Genomic DNA, 23,432 nt, shown 5'->3' on the forward strand with positions numbered 1-23,432 from the left:
TTGGTGAGGTATGAATATTGGGGTAATGGAGGTGTTGGTGAGGTATGAATATTGAGGTAATGGAGGAGGTGGTGAGGTATGAATATTGGGGTAATGGAGGAGGTGAGGTATGAATATTGGGGTAATGGAGGAGATGAGGTATGAATATTGGGGTAATGGAGGAGTTGGTGAGGTATGAATATTGAGGTAATGGAGGAGGTGAGGTATGAATATTGGGGTAATGGAGGTGTTGGTGAGGTATGAATATTGGTGTAATGGAGGAGGTGAGGTATGAATATTGGGGTAATGGAGGAGGTGAGGTATGAATATTGGGGTAATGGAGGGGTGAGGTATGAATATTGGTGTAATGGAGGAGTTGGTGAGGTATGAATATTGAGGTAATGGAGGAGGTGGTGAGGTATGAATATTGGGGTAATGGAGGAGGTGAGGTATGAATATTGGGGTAATGGAGGGGTGAGGTATGAATATTGGTGTAATGGAGGAGTTGGTGAGGTATGAATATTGAGGTAATGGAGGAGGTGGTGAGGTATGAATATTGGGGTAATGGAGGAGGTGAGGTATGAATATTGGGGTAATGGAGGAGGTGAGGTATGAATATTGAGGTAATGGAGGAGGTGAGGTATGAATATTGAGGTAATGGAGGAGGTGAGGTATGAATATTGGGGTAATGGAGGAGTTGGTGAGGTATGAATATTGGGGTAATGGAGGAGGTGGTGAGGTATGAATATTGGGGTAATGGAGGTGGTGAGGTATGAATATTGGGGTAATGGAGGTGTTGGTGAGGTATGAATATTGGGGTAATGGAGGGGTGAGGTATGAATATTGAGGTAATGGAGGAGGTGGTGAGGTATGAATATTGGGGTAATGGAGGAAGTGAGGTATGAATATTGGGGTAATGGAGGAGGTGAGGTATGAATATTGGGGTAATGGAGGTGTTGGTGAGGTATGAATATTGGGGTAATGGAGGTGTTGGTGAGGTATGAATATTGGTGTAATGGAGGGGTGAGGTATGAATATTGGGGTAATGGAGGAGGTGAGGTATGAATATTGGGGTAATGGAGGAGTTGGTGAGGTATGAATATTGGGGTAATGGAGGAGGTGGTGAGGTATGAATATTGAGGTAATGGAGGAGTTGGTGAGGTATGAATATTGGGGTAATGGAGGAGGTGGTGAGGTATGAATATTGGGGTAATGGAGGAGTTGGTGAGGTATGAATATTGAGGTAATGGAGGAGTTGGTGAGGTATGAATATTGGGGTAATGGAGGAGTTGGTGAGGTATGAATATTGAGGTAATGGAGGAGTTGGTGAGGTATGAATATTGGGGTAATGGAGGTGGTGAGGTATGAATATTGAGGTAATGGAGGAGTTGGTGAGGTATGAATATTGGGGTAATGGAGGTGGTGAGGTATGAATATTGAGGTAATGGAGGAGTTGGTGAGGTATGAATATTGGGGTAATGGAGGTGGTGAGGTATGAATATTGGGGTAATGGAGGAGTTGGTGAGGTATGAATATTGGGGTAATTGAGGAGTTGGTGAGGTATGAATATTGAGGTAATGGAGGAGGTGGTGAGGTATGAATATTGAGGTAATGGAGGAGTTGGTGAGGTATGAATATTGAGGTAATGGAGGAGTTGGTGAGGTATGAATATTGGGGTAATTGAGGAGTTGGTGAGGTATGAATATTGGGGTAATGGAGGAGGTGAGGTATGAATATTGGGGTAATGGAGGAGATGGTGAGGTATGAATATTGAGGTAATGGAGGAGGTGAGGTATGAATATTGGGGTAATGGAGGAGTTGGTGAGGTATGAATATTGGGGTAATGGATGGGTTGGTGAGGTATGAATATTGGGGTAATGGAGGTGGTGAGGTATGAATATTGGGGTAATGGAGGAGATGGTGAGGTATGAATATTGAGGTAATGGAGGAGGTGAGGTATGAATATTGGGGTAATGGAGGTGTTGGTGAGGTATGAATATTGAGGTAATGGAGGGTGAGGTATGAATATTGAGGTAATGGAGGGGTGAGGTATGAATATTGAGGTAATGGAGGTGGTGAGGTATGAATATTGGGGTAATGGAGGTGGTGAGGTATGAATATTGGGGTAATGGGAGGTGTTGGTGAGGTATGAATATTGGAGTAATGGAGGAGGTGAGGTATGAGTATTGAGGTAATGGAGGAGGTGAGGTATGAATATTGAGGTAATGGAGGTGGTGAGGTATGAATATTGAGGTAATGGAGGAGTTGGTGAGGTATGAATATTGGGGTAATGGAGGAGTTGGTGAGGTATGAATATTGAGGTAATGGAGGAGTTGGTGAGGTATGAATATTGGGGTAATGGAGGAGGTGAGGTATGAATATTGAGGTAATGGAGGGGTGAGGTATGAATATTGAGGTAATGGAGGAGGTGAGGTATGAATATTGAGGTAATGGAGGAGTTGGTGAGGTATGAATATTGAGGTAATGGAGGAGTTGGTGAGGTATGAATATTGGGGTAATGGAGGTGTTGGTGAGGTATGAATATTGGGGTAATGGAGGAGTTGGTGAGGTATGAATATTGAGGTAATGGAGGTGGTGAGGTATGAATATTGAGGTAATGGAGGAGTTGGTGAGGTATGAATATTGAGGTAATGGAGGTGGTGAGGTATGAATATTGGGGTAATGGAGGAGGTGGTGAGGTATGAATATTGGGGTAATGGAGGAGTTGGTGAGGTATGAATATTGGGGTAATGGAGGAGTTGGTGAGGTATGAATATTGGGGTAATGGAGGAGTTGGTGAGGTATGAATATTGGGGTAATGGATGGGTTGGTGAGGTATGAATATTGAGGTAATGGAGGAGTTGGTGAGGTATGAATATTGAGGTAATGGAGGAGGTGGTGAGGTATGAATATTGGGGTAATTGAGGAGTTGGTGAGGTATGAATATTGGGGTAATGGAGGTGTTGGTGAGGTATGAATATTGGTGTAATGGAGGGGTGAGGTATGAATATTGGGGTAATGGAGGAGGTGAGGTATGAATATTGAGGTAATGGAGGAGGTGAGGTATGAATATTGGGGTAATTGAGGAGTTGGTGAGGTATGAATATTGGGGTAATGGAGGAGTTGGTGAGGTATGAATATTGAGGTAATGGAGGAGGTGGTGGGGTTTTGGTTGAGTAAAGGTGGAGGGGTATTGAGTAAGTTGAGGGGAGGAGTTGGGGATATGGTGATAAGTTGATGGGGTAATAGAGGTGCCAGGGACATACGGCTGGAGTTGGGTGGTAGTCGGTGGTGTATAAAGCTGGGGGGGGGGGGGTAATGCCAGGGCAGTGCTGTGTGGTCACCAATCTCAGATATGAAGGTTGATGGTGAGAAGATTCGGTAGTGCAATGTAAGAGTGATGAGACTTCCGACCATCTCTGTGTCTTCTGCTCCACTGAAGAATGAGGATTCCTTCCATGGCCTCCAGCCAGTGTCCTCCTCATCCTGTCCTGGTTCCAGTATGAACTGGGAGAGGTTCCAGTATGACTCGGAGAGTGTGGTTGATCTGGGACACTAGAACGATTCTCTTTTTATAATACATTTGGAATGTAGTGGAAGCGGAGTGCGGTGTGTCCTGTGATCTCTGGTCCTCGGTGGTGCTGAATGGACAGTGACGGCCGTTTCCTCCCCATCTCCATCGGTGAGCCTTTCCCTCCCTCGCCTCCGTCGGTGAGCCTTTCCCTCCCTCGCCTCCGTCGGTGAGCCTTTCCCTCCCTCGCCTCCGTCGGTGAGCCTTTCCCTCCCTCGCCTCCGTCGGTGAGCCTTTCCCTCCCTCGCCTCCGTCGGTGAGCCTTTCCCTCCCTCGCCTCCGTCGGTGGGCCTTTCCCTCCCTCGCCTCCGTCGGTGGGCCTTTCCCTCCCTCGCCTCCGTCGGTGGGCCTTTCCCTCCCTCGCCTCCGTCGGTGGGCCTTTCCCTCCCTCGCCTCCGTCGGTGGGCCTTTCCCTCCCTCGCCTCCGTCGGTGGGCCTTTCCCTCCCTCGCCTCCGTCGGTGGGCCTTTCCCTCCCTCGCCTCCGTCGGTGAGCCTTTCCCTCCCTCGCCTCCGTCGGTGAGCCTTTCCCTCCCTCGCCTCTGTCGGTGAGCCTTTCCCTCCCTCGCCTCTGTCGGTGAGCCTTTCCCTCCCTCGCCTCTGTCGGTGAGCCTTTCCCTCCCTCGCCTCTGTCGGTGAGCCTTTCCCTCCCTCGCCTCTGTCGGTGAGCCTTTCCCTCCCTCGCCTCTGTCGGTGAGCCTTTCCCTCCCTCGCCTCTGTCGGTGAGCCTTTCCCTCCCTCGCCTCTGTCGGTGAGCCTTTCCCTCCCTCGCCTCTGTCGGTGAGCCTTTCCCTCCCTCGCCTCTGTCGGTGAGCCTTTCCCTCCCTCGCCTCTGTCGGTGAGCCTTTCCCTCCCTCGCCTCTGTCGGTGAGCCTTTCCCTCCCTCGCCTCTGTCGGTGAGCCTTTCCCTCCCTCGCCTCTGTCGGTGAGCCTTTCCCTCCCTCGCCTCTGTCGGTGAGCCTTTCCCTCCCTCGCCTCTGTCGGTGAGCCTTTCCCTCCCTCGCCTCTGTCGGTGAGCCTTTCCCTCCCTCGCCTCTGTCGGTGAGCCTTTCCCTCCCTCGCCTCTGTCGGTGAGCCTTTCCCTCCCTCGCCTCTGTCGGTGAGCCTTTCCCTCCCTCGCCTCTGTCGGTGAGCCTTTCCCTCCCTCGCCTCTGTCGGTGAGCCTTTCCCTCCCTCGCCTCCTCCGTCGGTGAGCCTTTCCCTCCCTCGCCTCCTCCGTCGGTGAGCCTTTCCCTCCCTCGCCTCCTCCGTCGGTGAGCCTTTCCTCCCTCGCCACCTCCGTCGGTGAGCCTTTCCTCCCTCGCCTCCTCCGTCGGTGAGCCTTTCCTCCCTCGCCTCCTCCGTCGGTGAGCCTTTCCTCCCTCGCCACCTCCGTCGGTGAGCCTTTCCCTCCCTCGCCTCCTCCGTCGGTGAGCCTTTCCCTCCCTCGCCTCCTCCGTCGGTGAGCCTTTCCCTCCCTCGCCTCCTCCGTCGGTGAGCCTTTCCCTCCCTCGCCTCCTCCGTCGGTGAGCCTTTCCCTCCCTCGCCTCCTCCGTCGGTGAGCCTTTCCTCCCTCGCCTCCTCCGTCGGTAAACCTTTCCTCCCTCGCCTCCGAGGGTCAGAATGTAATGGCTGATCGGTGTGTGTGTTGCGCAGTTGGGAAGAGGGCTACGATAAAATGTGGGGCTTTGTTTATTATCAGGAATAGATTCATGGGGGAAAAAATTGTCCAATTTACCCACTGGGTCCATAGACTAATGACGGCTGAGCGGGAGCACTGCTATTCCTGGGGGGACATATGACATCCTCCCAGTCATGCGCCCCACTGGTGCCCTGGGGGGCTGCTCTGCAGCGCGATCGGTCAGCCGCTGGACACAGCAGATGACAGATCATTATACTGGGCCGGCCTCTATTCCTCTGTAACTAATCACAATCTACACAATGAATGGCTTTCATTCATAGCCAAATATTGTGTACTGTTGTGATGATCTATGTCAGGGCTCCACAAACCCCATGCGCCAGGTTGCATTGGCGACTGGAATTACCGGCCTGGCGTCTGGGCTACACTTCCGCAGGTGTCTTGTCGCCAGATATCAAGTCTCCGGCGAGGTGCGGGTGTTTCCTGGACCCCCCCAATGTGCCACGCGATGTCCCGGCTGTCTGTGTGGCAGCTGTGATAGAACGGAGCCGATGCTTCCTGTGTAGTTCCCGCTCCTTCCTGTCACAGGCGGAGTCATATCCAACGCACTCCGCCTGTGAGGAGACCGAGAGATACAGGAAGCATCGGCTCTGCATGCTTCCTCCAGCGCCGCTACTCACACTCTCCGCCAGTAGTACCCGCCAGCAGTAAGTCGCGTGCTAGGGGTGCAACTAGCCCCCTAGCACATAACTGTAAATATCCCAGCATGCGCAGTGTTTCTGACTCCTCCCACCATCACCACTTCACTGAAGTGGTCATTGTGGTTGGAGTGTTCCTTTAGCTCTCGGAAGAAGTAAACCAAGTACACATGGTTCGAGTGCCGGGCAACCTCAGCCGGTTCATTAAACTGGCTCCTATATTCCAAGCAAATTTTTCAAGCCCTGATCTGTGTGATTGGTTGCAGTGATCACATGGTACAGACAAGGCCAATCACTGCTATCACAATAGTACACACTGGCAATGAATGGTTGCCTTTCATAAAAATAATTGCTTATAACGGTGATCATTACTGTTGTAGCACCCTCCTAGGTAGGTTCTAGGTAGGTAAAGCCTACTGTCTCCATCTGCTTATCAGGGGACCCTGATCAGGAGTTCTGACTGTTGCATGTGTCCAGTGGGTGATTCATCTGGGCTGAGGAAGAGTCCCCACTGTATCCAATAGGGGAGCCTGTTGGACAGTGGAGGAAACCCAGTGGACACAGGCTCTTGTGGCTCTCCCAGTGGGTTGGCACAAACAGTGGTGCATTCTGGGATATGTTATAAAAGCTAAGGGCACATGTGACAGGATGTCTTTGGGCGGGAGGCCAAGTCCCAGAAGAAGGGTGACGGCTGTCTCTCATTCTTCTGCTTTGGATGGTGGTCACAGGCGGTCGACTTTGTGAGCCAGGAGGTCCATGAACGCTGACTGATGGAGTTGGAGGCAGAGCAACCTTGGGAAAAACAGTGTCCGTGAGTACCGGGAAGCTTGCCAGGGGTCTGCCCAGGAAGGGGGTCCACTCCAGTGGAGAGTCAGTGGACAGGAGCTAGCGCACACAGCAAGTGAGAAAGGGGGTGCCAAGTTAAAACAATGAAGAGTAATTCAAACAGGAACACATTATCTTCACTTCAGTGGCAAGGTGAAGCAGCGGCCTTGCCGCACACTACAGCTAGTTGTCCTCAGGAATGTTTGGGCTACGTTCGTTCTTTGTGGCCGCTGTCCGATAATAATGGCGGTCTGTAGAGAAGAGCGCCGCAGTCGGCTGTCCACCTTGTAGATGTGTGTCTGTCCACCCCTCCCTGATTATTTACATGATGTATAGACGCACAGCAGCGATTGGCCGGTATACGGACGCATGTATTAGCGGGTTTATCCCGCTGTGATAACTGAAATAACTCCTGGAAATGTTTCCTTTCAGCTCACAGAGGGGGTGCGATGCTCCGCCCGCCAGAAGGCCAAAAATCTCTCCGCGGGGCACAACTCCTCCGACAGCGAAGCCGAATCCCGTCCTTCTGACAAGACTGCGACAAAGGGCTGCTCGGTGAGTGCGATTATTTCATGAGGGGGAAGTCATGGGTCTGTCTGTCTGTCTGTCTCCAATTTATAGTGAACCGGTCTCATTCAGGGCAAATAGCAGAATCCTGAGATGGCGAACGCTTCAAATCTGAACTCCAAGAATCCAGCCAAACTCTAAAAATGTTCAGGCATACTATAATCCACACAGGGCCCCCTCCAGGCCATTTCGTGGTGCCCTCTGCACTCTGTACAGAGGGCACTCCTGAACTCTGTACGGAACGGACAGGGGGGGCCACTGGTGGGAACAGACAGGGGGGCCACTGGTGGGAACGGACAGGGGGGCCGCTGGTGGGAACGGACAGGGGGGCCGCTGGTGGTAACGGACAGGGGGGCCGCTGGTGGTAACGGACAGGGGGGCCGCTGGTGGTAACGGACAGGGGGGCCGCTGGTGGTAACGGACAGGGGGGCCGCTGGTGGTAACGGACAGGGGGGCCGCTGGTGGTAACGGACAGGGGGGCCGCTGGTGGTAACGGACAGGGGGGCCGCTGGTGGTAACGGACAGGGGGGCCGCTGGTGGTAACGGACAGGGGGGCCGCTGGTGGTAACGGACAGGGGGGCCGCTGGTGGTAACGGACAGGGGGGCCGCTGGTGGTAACGGACAGGGGGGCCGCTGGTGGTAACGGACAGGGGGGCCGCTGGTGGTAACGGACAGGGGGGCCGCTGGTGGTAACGGACAGGGGGGCCGCTGGTGGTAACGGACAGGGGGGCCGCTGGTGGTAACGGACAGGGGGGCCGCTGGTGGTAACGGACAGGGGGGCCGCTGGTGGGAGCGGACAGGGGGGGGGGCCGCTGGTGGCGAGCGGACAGGGGGGGGGGGGGCGCTGGTGGCGAGCGGACAGGGGGGGGGGGCGCTGGTGGCGAGCGGACAGGGGGGGGGGCCGCTGGTGGCGAGCGGACAGGGGGGGGGGCCGCTGGTGGCGAGCGGACAGGGGGGGGGGGGCGCTGGTGGCGAGCGGACAGGGGGGGGGCCGCTGGTGGCGAGCGGACAGGGGGGGGCCGCTGGTGGGGAACGGACAGGGGGGGGCCTCTGGTGGGGAACGGACAGGGGGGGGCCTCTGGTAGGGAACGGACAGGGGGGGCCTCTGATAGGGGGCCTCTGATTATCAGTATAGATGTCCCCTGTGTGGATTTGCCAGTTATCGGCTCTCCTTCTCTCCTCACGTGCTTTCAGCCTGAGGAGAGGAATGCCGATAACCGGCAAATCCTGGTTGGACACAGCTGATCACGTGGTAAAAAGCCACTGTGTTTGGCTCTTTACCCCAATTTGTGACACAGTGATCACAGATCCCTGCTGCAGAGGGTGCGCGGGAAGCGCAATCACAGGAGGACATCAATTCCGGTATAGCACAGTCATTAAGAGGTTAAGAGTCCATTGGGAAAAGTCCATCACTATACAGTAAAGATAGCACAAGAGACAGAGATAAATGTGTGTGTAGAGGGCGTGGTGTGTAGAGGGCGTGGTGTGTAGAGGGCGTGGTGTGTAGAGGGCGTGGTGTGTAGAGGGCGTGGTGCTGCTTTACAGCCTCAATGGTTTTATTCTTTAGAGTGCGTATTCAAACTCTGTACTACATAGGTTCTCAGTGCCCTAATTTTGTGTGTGCATACTAATAAATATGCTATATGGTTCCTAAAAATAAAATATAAATGTGTCAAGTGACTAGTGCCTAATAATACAAATTGTATCTAATCAATCGTATAAACACAAAATCATTAATCCATCTCAGAAGAACAATTGTATACATAAACTTGACTACTCCCGCTCCTGATGACGTCACTCTGACAAAACGAGTAGGGCGGAGCTACCAGCGTCATTAAGTCACTTCCGGTTAGAGTCTGTGGAACGTACCACAACCCCGACTTCCTTTGTTTTCCATGCTGCTCAAACGCTGGCTTGATGTAAGTGTATCTTGTATTCGTTTTTAATAAAGAAGTTATACATTGTTGCACTATGGGGTATTGCCTTTACTATTTCCACACGTAAATACGAGGGGACAAGAAAACCAGAGGGAAGAGGAGTGTTCTAATCGGAGGAGGATCTGAGGTCTGCTGTTTCCGCCATTGTGTGCTGTTATTGCTGTTTACTCCTCTAGAGGGAGGAGCTTTCTGGTGAGTGAGGTACAAGAGGGGGAGCTTTCTGGTGAGTGAGGTACAAGAGGGGGAGCTTTCTGGTGAGTGAGGTACAAGAGGGGAGCACGTTTGTGGAACACCAGCATCAAGCACTACCTAATAAGTTGGAGCACCGGTCACTTTGAGTTTTGAGGAACTTTCCAACAAGAACATTTTCTGTGCATGATTGTGTAGCACTTTAACCACTTCAGCTCTGAAAGGTTTTACCCCCTTAATGACCAGGCCATTTTCCTCTATCGTTCATTGACAGACGCAGCTCCATATAATTCTTGACCATTGGGTTATGCTGCCCCCTACAGGCGTAGAACACTAGGCAGGAAAATGCTTTACCATGCCTAGGGGGCCGTCCCAGCAGGCATACACCCACACACTCTGCTATAGGCTTCAGTTTGTTTCTGCCTAGTTTAGGAGTAGGACCAGTGGCGGCTGGTATATTGGGGGCGCAGGGACGCCGCCCCCCCTATCCATGGGCGGCGCCGGACACATGGAGTTCAATAGCACCAGCCGCCACTGAGCAGGACCTAGTTTCCTGACTTGGACTTGGGTCTTAGCTTGTTTTTTTGGGAACCTTTGGTAAAACTTTATTTTTTTAGTTATGATCCTGAGAGAACTACCCAGCCCAGCCAGCGAGCGTACGCAGGTTATAGTCCAGCACTAGGCCTCGCCACGACAGAGCCCCAATGGACGGGGGCTGGCCTGCGAGTGAAACACCTCGCCGGGACGCATACAACCTGGTTTGCCCTGAGTCGCAGCAAATCCCCTGCCAGTCAGCACCCCCACCCTGGGTGGAGAGGTAGTCTGTTCGGAGTGATGCCCACTTGATTCTGTTTGTGTGGTGAGTACGTGTCCCCCTATGTCTCTGGCGGTCTCCGGGTGGATGTGGGCCCCTCCCTAGGAAGGTTGAACCCTCGGGTATCACTTGGTTCTCCTGGCCTCTCGGATGATACCAGCCCCCCCCCCCCCCCCAGGCCTCACCCCCCTCCCTAAGCAGGTTCCTACGTCAGCCGCTGAAGGGGGTTCTCGGGGGTGGATGTACTGAGACCGGTACGGCGGTTCTGCTGGGCGGGGGTATTCCTGGTGGGGGTCTCTCCTGGGGGCCCCCCAATGCCCCTGGGGGTTATTGACCCATTTAGGGGGTCCTGGAGACCGCATGGCGCGCCGTGGGGGCCGCCATTATGCTGTAGTTCCGCTTAGTTTCAATGTCAGAGATTTTCATATTGAAATACATCAGTGGCCATGCTTTTGTTGTTTCCCCATAATCCATTTTCTTGGAGTCCACGATTGCTGGACAGCAGGGAGAAGCTAGGTTGGCTCTAGTAAATAACCCAGGCATCTCCTGTTTCTGTGCAAGATCGTTTTTTTCTCTGCAAAGCACGATCCTGTTTTCCTCCATATCGTTTTGTTGGTATGTTACTGGGGTCCCTGTAGGTCTTCCTCACTCATCCTGCTATAGGCAGTGCTAGGGACGGCAGTCTTGGAAAATCTGGTGTCAAAAATGAATTTCGTTTTAAAAAATGCCACTAGTAGAAGGCATCCTATGCCTTCCCCTGCCTCTCCTGTATCCTCAGATTCTGAGGTAGCTATGGCCTCTGCGGACGCATGCCGTCCGGATGGATCTGCGTCATCGCACTCTGATGGAGAGGACAAAAAATACTCGTTAGCAGCCGTGCATGGAAAGCGCGCTGGTGGAGGCACTTATAGTGCCAGTGCGGGAAACTTTAGAAATGGCGGATGATTCTACAGCGTCAGGGACGCAGGTGTTTTTTGGCACCTGCAAATCCCAAAAGTCGGTCAAGGTTTTTCTCTCTCCGGAACTTTTTGGCAAAATTGTCAATGAACAGTGGGGGCGCATCAAACAAATGTTAGTGGTGCCTAAGAGCTTTAAAAGGCGCTACCCAATCGCGGACGCAGTATCCGCTAGATTGACCGTACCACCAAAGGTGGATCATCCGGTTTGCAGACTAAACAAGCCTAATGTGGTCCCGGTGGAGGAGTCCCCAGTTTTTAGAGACCCCGTAGATAGACGGATTGAGTCTCTGTCCCGCCACTTATAGTGGGCTCACTACTGAAACCGATCTTTGTGATCACGCTGGTGTCTCAGACCATAACGGAATGGGCAAAGTTGCTAAAAGGTGGCTTGGAAACAGAACAGCTCTCGTCGGGCTTGACCGAGCTAACGAACCAAATGGTCCAAGCCCTAATGTTTATATGTGATGCGTCGCTGGATAGATTGGTCGTCGATGCTCCCTGGAGACTTCCTCTTAGGGAAGATCTGCTGTCTCAAGGGCCGATCTTCCATCCTGCTTTACAGTCGCTGGCTTTAACGGCGTGGCTGTTGGAAGCCAGGTGTTGAGAGATGGAGGTCTTTCTGACTCTGTGATTCTGAAACTGTTGAAGGCCAGGAAGTCTACTTCCAGGAAGATCTATCGTACATTTCATGGTGTGAATTGATGAAGGTGCATCCTCGCCTTTTTTTTTGGTGGCTAGGATTTTGGCTTTCCTGCAAAGAGGGATCGATCGGAAGTTGGCCTTGGCCACTATTAAAGGCCAAGTGTCAGCTTTGGTTGTGTTTTTCCAATGGCCCTTTAGCCTCGCATGCATTGATTCACACTTTTATCCAAGGGGTCCACCATGTGGCTCCTCCAAGGCGATCCCCGCTGCCTCCGTGGGATCTAAATTTGGTATTGTCTGTTCTTCAAAAAACCTCCTTTGAGATCATTAGGGAGATTCCTCTGCTTACCTTGTCTCAGAAGGTTGCCATTTTGGTGGCTATTACTTCTGGTCACACAGTATCTGAATTGGTGGCGCTTTCCTGACGTTCGCCTTATTTGATGGTCCACAGAGATAAAGTGGTACTTAGACCTAGTCAGTCTTTTCTTCCTACGCTGGTTTTTGATTTCCATCTTAATGGAGACGTGCTGCCTTCTTTATGTCCTCGGCCCAAGTATCCTTGGGAAATTGCCTTGCATTCTTTGGATGTGGTTCGGGCTATTAGGGTTTACCTGGCAACTACTGCATCTTTCAGGAAATCAGAATCTTTGTCCTTACGGAAGGACCTAGAAAGGGATTGACTGCGTCTTCTGCGACCATTTCCAGATGAATCAGGCAGGCGGTGGTACAGGCTTATTCACTGAAGGGTCAGGTTCCACCTTTCCCAGTGAAGGCGCATTCTACGAGAGCGCTGAGTGCCTCTTGGGCTTTTCACCATCAGGCGTCAGTGGTACAAGTTTGCAAGGCGGTGACATGATCGTCTGTGCACACGTTTACAAAATTGATTGATGTGTTGGCATCTTCGGATGTTTCTTTTGGTCGCAAAGTTTTGCAGGCTGCTGTTTTAAAGAGACTTTGGTCTCTTTGAGGGTGTATGTTCTAGATGAGCATCAGTTGTTCTGTTTGAGCTCCATGTTCACTGGTTGGCTAAAGTTTTAGCCTTTTGGAAATTACGTTCTTTTTTGTGGTGTTTTTCCCACCCCTCATGCAAATACTACTTTGGGACGTCACAATAGTCAAGCATTATATGGAGCTGCGTCTGTCAATGTACGATAGAGAAAACTGGATTTTTGCCTTAAAATCCTTTTCTCTGAAGTTCATTGACAGACGCAGCACCCGCCCCTCTAATGAGTGGGTTTGGATTTTACCTCTAAACACTGCTTGCAATGAAACTGAAGCCTATAGCAGAGTGTGTGGGGTTATGCCTGCAGGGACGGCCCCATAGGCGTGGTAAAGCTTTTTCCTGCCTAGTGTTCTACTTCTGTAGGGGGCAGCAAAACCCAATGGTTAAGAATTATATGGAGCTGCGTCTGTCAATGAACTTCAGAGTAAAGGATTTTATGGTAAGTCAAAAATCCAGTTTTTGCAATATGGCACTGCGTTGCTTCAACTGACAATTGCGCGGTCGTGCGATGCTGTACCCAAATAAAATTGATGTCATTTTTTTTAAAAAAAATAGAGCTTTCTTTTGGTGGTATTTGATCACCTGTGCGATGTTTTTTTTTTTTTTTGCGCTATAAACAAAAAAAGAGCGACAATTTTGAAAAGAAAAAACAAAAAAACAATTTTTTACTTTCTGCTATATAATATTCCCAATAAAAAAATGAAAAAATCTAATTTTTTCATCATTTTAATTGCTTTGCAATGTATGATTTCCTCTTTTTAGATCAGGGATATGCAAATTGTGGCCCTCCAGCTGTTGCTAAACTACAAGTCCCATCATGCCTCTGCCTCTGGATGTCATGCTTGTTGCTACCAGAGTCTTGCTATGCCTCATGGGACTTGTAGTTCTGCAACATCTGGAGGGCCACAGTTTGCATATCCCTCTGTTATATCAAAGGAATGAACTTCTGTCGGTGAGTGAGGGCAGTTAACCTCCTTAAAGACGAAGTGTCGGTTCACACATATGCGATGCGGGAGCCCTGCAAATCCACTGTGGGTTCTCGCATCTCACCCGGCTAGCAGGCAGTTCACACTGCCATATGCAAATCGCTGGGGGTGTCTGTAACAGAACCGCAACCCACATTGTACTTGTGGACTTCCGTCAGTATACGGCTTCCTCCCAGTCGTGAACATAGATATCAGATTTTCCAGCCGCCCCCATACAAAGCTAGCCAACAACTTAGCTTGTACTGGAATCTTCTGTTTATTGAACAATCACACATAATTTATATACAGCATGGACCTTCCCCCCCCCCCCCCCGGTCAGATTACCACACACAGGTCAGGGGTTGCCTGATTACATTATCATATGCAGATGAAATTGTATACAGAAATATAATTAACCTGAACTAATTATCTAGCCATCTGGACAGAAACAATATGTGAGTTCATTAACATTTAACAATGGGACAGACAGGTTTAACAGAATCCACATCACACCTCAATGCACAGATAATAGGGAGAGCCTGTCTCTGACATTGAAGTTCAGTACACATTATCATAAGTGTAAACACAGAACCCATTTGAAGCAGTCCAAACCATTAGGTATCTGTCTTTCACTCCCAGTGAAGTTGAGTACCGTCAGTGTCAATACAAAGTAAATGACACCCCCAGATCATTTCACATATCGCAGTGCGAACTGTCAGTTCGGACATCTGATCGCATAGGTGGGAACACCCATGCGATCCGATTCTGGTGCGGACCAAAAAAAGGGTCCTGTGCGACTTTGGTCTGAATGCGATGCAAATTCAGCCATACAATCTGTGTGGCTGAATTTGCATCGCATGTGATTTGCAGAGCAGTGCGCTCCGAATCACATGCGATGTCTGACGTCACATATATGTGTGAATCGGGGTTAAGCCTTTTTCTGACATTTGTTGCTTACAAGTTAAAAATCAGTATTTTTTGCTAGAAAATTACTTAGAACCCCCAAACTATTTATATATATATATATATATATATATATATATATATATATATATATATATATATATATATTTTAGCAGTTTTTTGGGGAAAAATACACTTTAATGAATTAAAAAAAAAAAAAAAAAAAAAAAAAACCTAAACAGTAAAGTTAGCCCAGTTTTTTGTATAATCTAAAAGATGTTACGCAGAGAATCGTGATCTTTATTTTAGGCAAACGAAAAATGGTGATTCTCATTTTATCCAGAATCCTGGAGCTCTAATACAGAGTTTGAATACACAGACTAAAGAATAAAAACCTTTTATTGAGGCTGTAAAGCAGCTCCACACCGACTCCACACCCAGTAGGGTCCGCATTTTTTGTCTCCAAGAGACCGGTCCGATCTCAAAGCATAAAAGAGGACGACCGGAGGAGCCAACTAAGTGCAGCTATAAAACTCTTTATTAAAAAAGAAAATTGGCAACTAGGGATCGACTGATTATCGGCAAAGCCAATATATATGGAGGGCCGATCTGCACTTTCCCCGATATATCGGAATCGGCCCCGGAGGTTACCGATATTTCTTTACTTTGTGGTTGTAAGGAATGATGTGAGATTTATCCGGCCTTAGCACTGGCCTCTGTTTCCATATTCCTCTTACTTCCCTCTGCTACCCCAAGGGATCACCTAACTCTTCTACAACCTAACTTCCTAAAACTGCCTAGGACATACAACTCCTCTACAGCACAATAGTGATGAGTCACATTCCTTTAACTGATACCAATGATGGGGCACTATTCCTCCCACTGACACCAATGATGGGACACTATTCCTCCCACTGACACCAATGATGGGGCACTAGTCCTCCCACTGACACCAATGATGGGGCACTAGTCCTCCCACTGACACCAATGATGGGACACTATTCCTCCCACTGACACCAATGATGGGGCACTATTCCTCCCACTGACACCAATGATGGGACACTATTCCTCCCACTGACACCAATGATGGGACACTATTCCTCCCACTGACACCAATGATGGGGTACTATTCCTCCCACTGACACCAATGATGGGACACTATTCCTCCCACTGACACCAATGTTGGGACACTATTCCTCCCACTGACACCAATGATGGGACACTATTCCTCCCACTGACACCAATGATGGGACACTATTCCTCCCACTGACACCAATGATGGGACACTATTCCTCCCACTGACACCAATGATGGGACACTATTCCTCCCACTGACACCAATGTTGGGACACTATTCCTCCCACTGACACCAATGATGGGACACTATTTCTCCCACTGACACCAATGATGGGACACTATTCCTCCCACTGACACCAATGATGGGACACTATTCCTCCCACTGACACCAATGATGGGACACTATTCCTCCCACTGACACCAATGATGGGGCACTATTCCTCCCACTGACACCAATGATGGGGCACTATTCCTCCCACTGACACCAATGATGGGACACTATTCCTCCCACTGACACCAATGATGGGACACTATTCCTCCCACTGACACCAATGATGGGGTACTATTCCTCCCACTGACACCAATGATGGGGTACTATTCCTCCCACTGACACCAATGATGGGGCACTATTCCTCCCACTGACACCAATGATGGGGCACTATTCCTCCCAATGACGGGGCACTGTTCCTCCTCATTCTGACCACAGGCACTATTTAATGTTCTCCAACTTACATTGGGGCATTTTCTGCCCCCTATAGTCTGACAGTAAACTGGCCCTATGTGTGGATAGTTTGGAAGTCCATGTGATAGACCATTGAAGGCCCCCAGCGATAGACCATTGGAGGCCCCCAGCGATAGACCATTGGAGGCCCCCAGCGATAGACCATTGGAGGCCCCCTGTGATAGACCATTGGAGACCCCCAGTGATAGACCATTGGAGGCCCCCAGTGATAGACCATTGGAGGCCCCCAGTGATAGACCATTGGAGGCCCCCAGTGATAGACCATTGGAGGCCCCCAGTGATAGACCATTGGAGGCCCCCAGTGATAGACCATTGGAGGCCCCCAGTGATAGACCATTGGAGGCCCCCAGTGATAGACCATTGGAGGCCCCCAGTGATAGACCATTGGAGGCCCCCAGGGATAGACCATTGGAGGCCCCCAGTGATAGACCATTGGAGGCCCCCAGCGATAGACCATTGGAGGCCCCCAGCGATAGACCATTGGAGGCCCCCAGCGATAGACCATTGGAGGCCCCCAGCGATAGACCATTGGAGGCCCCCAGCGATAGACCATTGGAGGCCCCCAGCGATAGACCATTGGAGGCCCCCAGCGATAGACCATTGGAGGCCCCCAGCGATAGACCATTGGAGGCCCCCAGCGATAGACCATTGGAGGCCCCCAGCGATAGACCATTGGAGGCCCCCAGCGATAGACCATTGGAGGCCCCCAGCGATAGACCATTGGAGGCCCCCAGCGATAGACCATTGGAGGCCCCCAGCGATAGACCATTGGAGGCCCCCAGCGATAGACCATTGGAGGCCCCCAGCGATAGACCATTGGAGGCCCCCAGCGATAGACTATTGGAGGCCCCCAGCGATAGACCATTGGAGAGGTTGATTAGAATGTTGGCGTTCGGTCCGCTTTCATTACCTTTGTGAAGTGGATTTTTGTGTTCTCTTCTAGATGGACAATATTGGGACTCGTTCCAAGAACCGCACAAGTGACCAGAACCGGGGGCTAGCCGACAAAAAACCCGCAGTAGCCAAGAGTCGGCCTACAGCCAGCAACCGTGCCAGGAGCAGGAGGTGCCCGAAGGTGAAAGTCAGCGCCCGCCTCACCAGCCGCCAAATGTCCAACGGGAAGGATTACGCCTCCTATTGCCGGTTGTCAGATGACAGCAGGGACAGTTTGGTGGTCTCAGACCCGGCAAATCCGGAAAAGAAAGGAATTGGCGCGGACATCACCCCGTTCATCGATGAGGACAGCAACCAGCCCATGCCGCTGGGGAGGTTCTTCGAAAATGCCGACCTCATGCAGGTGACTGCCAACCCTTCTGGAGCGGTTTTTGTAGCTCGAATCGGGCAGATTTGAGCGTTTATGGCACGTTTTTATTCCCATAGAAATTAACAGAAATGCGCCATTCATGCATTTTTGTGCGCATTTGCGCGTTTTTGCACAATTTTCTGCTCAAATGAAAAAAATTAAAAAAATAAAATAGCAGTAACATATGAATAAATAAATGTAAACTAAATACACAACTAAAAATCATCATTAATAAATGAATAATATGTAATATTACATATATGCATGTTAACACCTAAACTTAAAAAAAATAATAAACTATTCTAAATATTAGTAATAAACCAAACCCGAAAAAATTCTAATAATCCATTTAGGGTTAGTGTGTTTAGTTTATTATTATTTTATTTTTGTAAGGGTTAGGGGTTAATTGCTATTATCTTGTATTCATTTATTGAATGTATTTATTATTCATGATTATTTTTATTTGTGTATTTATTTTACATTCATTCATTATTTTTGAGTAGTAGTATTAACAAAAAAAAAAAAAATGAATAATAGAGCTAAAGGAAAAGCTGAAATGCCCAGCATCAAAATGATGCAACAGTTGATAGTTTTCTATATTGGCTAATAAAAAAAAAATTACTTAAAACCCCAAAACATTACATATAATTTTTTTTTTTTTTAAGCAGAGGCCCTAGAGAATAAAATGGTGGGTGTTGCAATTTTTTTTACGTCACACAGTATTTGTGCAGCGGGTTTTTTTTTAACGCAATTTTTTTGGAAAAAAAAAAACACTGTAGGGACCAGCTCACACCATAGAAACGCAGTCTAGATGCCTTTGTGCATGCGCAATTTTGTTGCGTTCCAGTGGATTTTTGGTGCTGTCCAGTGCATTTCCCCCTTTGTTCTTCTTTTTTTCTTTTTCTTAAAGCGGAGTTCCACCCGAAATTTATACTTACCTCCATCTTCTCGCTCCCGGTCACCTGAAAAACAAATGGATAATCGCAATTTTTTTTTTTTTTTCACTTACCTTTTAGAGAAAATATACTCACCTTACTTCCTTCTTCCTCCCCTCGGCGGCCACGGCGATTCGTCACTTCCTGGCTTTTGCAATGATTCCTGGGAGCTGAACGTCATCGCTCCCAGGAATCATTGCGCCTGCACCGGCCCCGACTTCTAAACAGCTTCTGGGCATGCCCAGAAGCTGTGGAGGGATGACGCGCGCGACCCGGAAGTGACGTCGGGGCCGGTGCAGTGCATCGTGGGACCGAAGAAGGAGGAAGAGGACCGAAGAGGACGCGGAAGAGGATCGCGCTGGCTTCAAGCTGCCCACACCTGAGATGGCAGCGCTGGAGAAGACAATTTCAAGGTAAGTATTTCTCCTGAAAGGTAAGTGCAACCCGGGACAGATCAGAGGCTAGCCATTGTGGAATGCACTAGCCCTGACTGTCCCGGGGGGATTTTTGTAAAAAAATGTATAACCAGGGTGGAACTCCGCTTTAACCTTAAATAAGGACATCGTTGTTCCGTTGCATTTTTGATGCAGTCCAGTGCATCCCCCCCCTTTTTTTTTCCTCCTCAAATAAGGACATCGGTGTTCCGTTGCATTTTTGATGCAGTCCAGTGCATCCACCCCCCCCCCTTTTTTTTTTTTTTTTTCTTAACCTTAAATAAGGACATCGGAGTCCTGTGTGCATCCCCCCCCCTTTTTTTTTTCTTAACCTTTAAGGACATCTGAGTTCCGTTGCATTTTTGATGCAGTCCAGAGCATCCCCCCCCCCCTTTTGTTTTTTTTTTTTTCTTAACCTTTAAGGACATCTGAGTTCCGTTGCATTTTTGGTGCTGTCCAGTGCACCCCCCCCCCCTTTTTTTTTTTTCTTAATCTTAAATAAGGACATCTGTGTTCCAGTGTGTTTTTGGTGTTTTTAGGTGAGTTCCAGTGTGTTTTTGATGCGTTTTATAGCATCCCAGTACAGTCCAGTGCAGGAAACATGCAGCATGTTCAACTTTTTTTTTTTTTTACTGGAACTGTAAGCACTGATATGAACTTTGCCACTGGAAACCATATAACCTACTTTCATGCGTTTTTGATGCAGAAAAAAAATGCACTGGACTGCATTTGATGTGAACTGACTGTAAAGGGGTTGTAAAGGTTTCTTATTTTTATTAGAAAAGAAAAAAAAAATGTTATACTTGATACAATAAAAACGTTGCCACATTAAACATATCTAGTGAGTAAACAATTTTTTTTCTGAAGATGTTAGGCCCCTTTCACACTGATACGACTCCATCGTTGCGCTGACTTTGGAGTGCAACCTTGATGCAACTTTGGATACGACATTTGGCTACGACATTTGGCTTTGACCAGTTTTAATGGACAACTGTTGCACACAAGTTGCATTCTATAACATTTAGGCACAACTTTCATGCGACTTCTGAGGGTTACCATTGAAGTCTGTGGCCTTTAAGTTGCAGGAAAGTCGGACCGAAATTTGTTCATGAACTACTTTGAAGCTGCTGCAACTTTAAGTTGCGCATATATACCGTATTTATCGGCGTAGAACACGCACCGCCATATAACACGCGCCTAAATTTTAGGAGCGAAATTTCAGGAAAAAAGCTGAAATTGAAAATAAACAGCTTTGAACTCAGAACATTTTTTTTAAATCAAATGCAGTCTCACCAATGCCCACGAATGCATCCTCCTCATCAGCGCAGTGCCCATAATTGCAGCTTTGCCAGCGCAGTGCCCGTAATTGCAGCCTCGCCAGCGCAGTGCCCGTAATTGCAGCCTCGCCAGCGCAGTGCCGGTAATTGCAGCCTCGCCAGCGCAGTGCCGGTAATTGCAGCCTCGCCAGCGCAGTGCCGGTAATTGCAGCCTCGCCAGCGCAGTGCCGGTAATTGCAGCCTCGCCAGCGCAGTGGCGGTAATTGCAGCCTCGCCAGCGCAGTGGCGGTAATTGCAGCCTCGCCAGCGCAGTGACAGTAATTGCAGCCTCGCCAGCGCAGTGCCAGTAATTGCAGCCTCGCCAGCGCAGTGACAGTAATTGCAGCCTCGCCAGCGCCATTGACCCTATTAGGATCACTTTTTAAAAAAGTCCGGGAAGCAGCGCCGAGGTAGAAGGGGGCGGGCGGCGCAGAGGAGAAGGAAGGACGCACACGCTGTCATCGGAAGTCCCAGCGCCTATGATAGAAGTCAGCATAGGAGGCGGGACTTCCGATGACAGCGCATCCTTCCTTCTCCTCGGCGCCACCCGCCCCCTTCTACCTCTCGCCGCTGCTTTATGGACTTTTTTTTTTTTCATATCGGTGTATAACACGCACAGCTGCCTTTTCCTCCATATTTAGGAGGAAAAAGTGCGTGTTATACACCGATAAATACGGTAAATTGTTATCATTGGAAAACCTGGGGAATGACATGTTGTGCGACTCTGATGTCCAAAGTTGCATGATAAGTTGCACAAATGTGAAAGGGGCCTCAGGACAAGTCGTACTCCATGATTTCCAATGAGTACCGTTCATATCTGTGCGACTTCAAGTCGCAAACGACTTCAAAGTAGCCCCTGCAGTACTTTGGGGCGATTTTAATGCGTTTTGAGGTCTATAAACCTAGGCATTGCTTCAATTCCAGGCAAAATCACTCAAATTTTAGGTCGCATAAGTGTGAAAGGGGCCTAATACCTGCTCTGTGTAATGGTTTTGCACAGAACAGCCCCAATCCTCCTCTTCTGGGGTGTACCACTGGCGCTCCTGGCTCCTCCCCTTCATCCGATGCCACCACGGCAAGCTGCTTTCCATAGGGACACCTGTGTGAGCGCGCTCCCGAGTCCTGCTGCTTCCATTGACACAGACAGCGGGACTTGGCTCTGCTCCTGTGTCACTGGATTTGATTGACAGCAGCAGAAGCCAATGGCTCAATCTGCCCAATGAGAAAAGCGACAGTGGGTGGGCTCATCATGCTCATCGCTGGATCGGGCTCGGGCTCTGGGGGAAGCTGCAGCAAAGAAGGTTTTTCACCTTCATGCATAGAATGCAAAGAAAAACCCTGAGACTTTACAATCACTTTGAAGCACTTCCCGTCCGTAGGAGGTCCTGTCCTGTCCTGTCCTGTCCTGTCCTGTCCTGTCCTGTCCTGTCCTGTCCTGTCCTGTCCTGTCCTGTCCTGTCCTGTCCTGTCCTGTCCTGTCCTGTCCTAGGATGAAGTGGAGAGATCAGGATGATGGGTGCAGCTGAAGGCATCATTCAGATATCTTTTTTTTCAGCCGGCGATTCCCTCTAATGTAAAAGCCATCCTAGCAGCCACTCAGCCGCTGGATTGCTTTTACAGGCAGTGAGAGGGGACCCCATACTCCCCCCCCCCCCCCCCCCCCCCCGGCCGCCCTCTGGTGCCTTTCTGGGCTCTCCCGTGCGATAGAGAAGCTGGATTACTGATCCGGCGGCGGATTACCATAGAGCTGGCCGTGGACTGGATATGTCCCTGGCCATCTCCATGACCCGGGGGGGGGGGGGGGCAGAAGCAATACCATTAAATCACTTCCGGCTCTGCCAGATGTAAACACTGGCAGTTTTTTTTTTTTTTCTGTTTTTGTTTTTATCTCATGCTTTCAAGGGTAGAGAGATTTTTGGTCTTATTGAGCGCAGATCTCTCCCTAAAGAGGCCCTGTCATGCCTTATTCCTAATACAAGGGAATGTTTACATTTCTTGTAATAGGAATAAAAGTGATTTAAAAAAAAAAAAAGAAATTAAAGGGACAGTGTAAAAAAAAAAAAAAATAATTAAATGATTAAAAAAAAATTTTTTAAAGCACCCGTCCCCTCGTGTTTGCATGCGGAAGCAAACGCATACGTAGGTTGCACCTGCATATGTATACGGGTTTTCCTTCCCACTTCCTGTAAAAGCAATCCAGCGTCTAATGAACTGCTAGGATGGTTTTTACCAAAGAAAAAGAAGTCGCTGGCAGAAAAGAAAAAATATTGGGGTGACGCTTGTAGCTGCACCCATCATCCCAGTATAACCACTTCAATCCAAGGACGTCCTATAGTCAGGAAGTGGTTAAAGGTTTTCTAAACTATGCACAGCAAAAGCTGTTTGCCTTCAGGATCTCTGTTTAAAAAAAAAACCCTGTTTATAGAGCTCAATAGCTAAAGCTAAAATAAGCACGCCACATAAGGGGTTGTAGCAATGACTCCTACCCTTCCTAGACCGGCCATGATGAGGGTAGTAGTCCCTGCTATGATCCCTTATGCTGTGTGTGGTCATTTTGGTACTTTTGATTCACAAGCCTGTAGTGTGTTAATTATCGCCTGGCCACACCCAGTCCCGCCCCCTGCTTCCTAGAATCACAGCACTGACACTCCCCCCACTGAGCTGCAGTGTCTGGGAGGGGAGGGATTTGGAGGTAAAGGATGAGGCGTGTCCCTGGATTTGTGATTTATTTGGAGTATTGTTTGTATGAAGACCTCTCATTGGCTTTGTTTTCCTGTTTAGGACTTCCCACCAGTGGCCACTTCCTGCGCTTCCATGAGTCGCAGAGAACTACGGAACCTCCACTTCAGAGCTAAAGAAGATGACGAGGATGAAGAAGAGGACCTGAATAATGAAGATGCTCTTTAGGTAAGAAGTCATCACATTAAGGCCGTTTCCAATTCTGCGACCTGAAAGTCG

At 49.4% G+C, this 23,432-nt stretch overlaps 1 protein-coding gene across 1 annotated transcript in view; it reads left to right on the top strand.

Annotated features, from left to right (window-relative positions):
* LOC309568706 (UPF0688 protein C1orf174 homolog) overlaps positions 1-23,432 on the top strand; it is a 41,657-nt gene that overhangs the window by 11,534 nt on the left and 6,691 nt on the right. The window contains exons 2-4 of the mRNA XM_082274450.1: positions 7,122-7,244; positions 17,430-17,783; positions 23,256-23,381. Of these exons, the coding sequence (XP_082130576.1) occupies positions 7,122-7,244; positions 17,430-17,783; positions 23,256-23,381 (603 nt within the window). The remainder of the gene's footprint in view (positions 1-7,121; positions 7,245-17,429; positions 17,784-23,255; positions 23,382-23,432) is intronic.

This window comes from Pelophylax lessonae (assembly GCF_965119305.1).
Source record: "Pelophylax lessonae genome assembly, chromosome: 12".
Classification (NCBI taxonomy): Eukaryota; Metazoa; Chordata; class Amphibia; order Anura; family Ranidae; genus Pelophylax; species Pelophylax lessonae.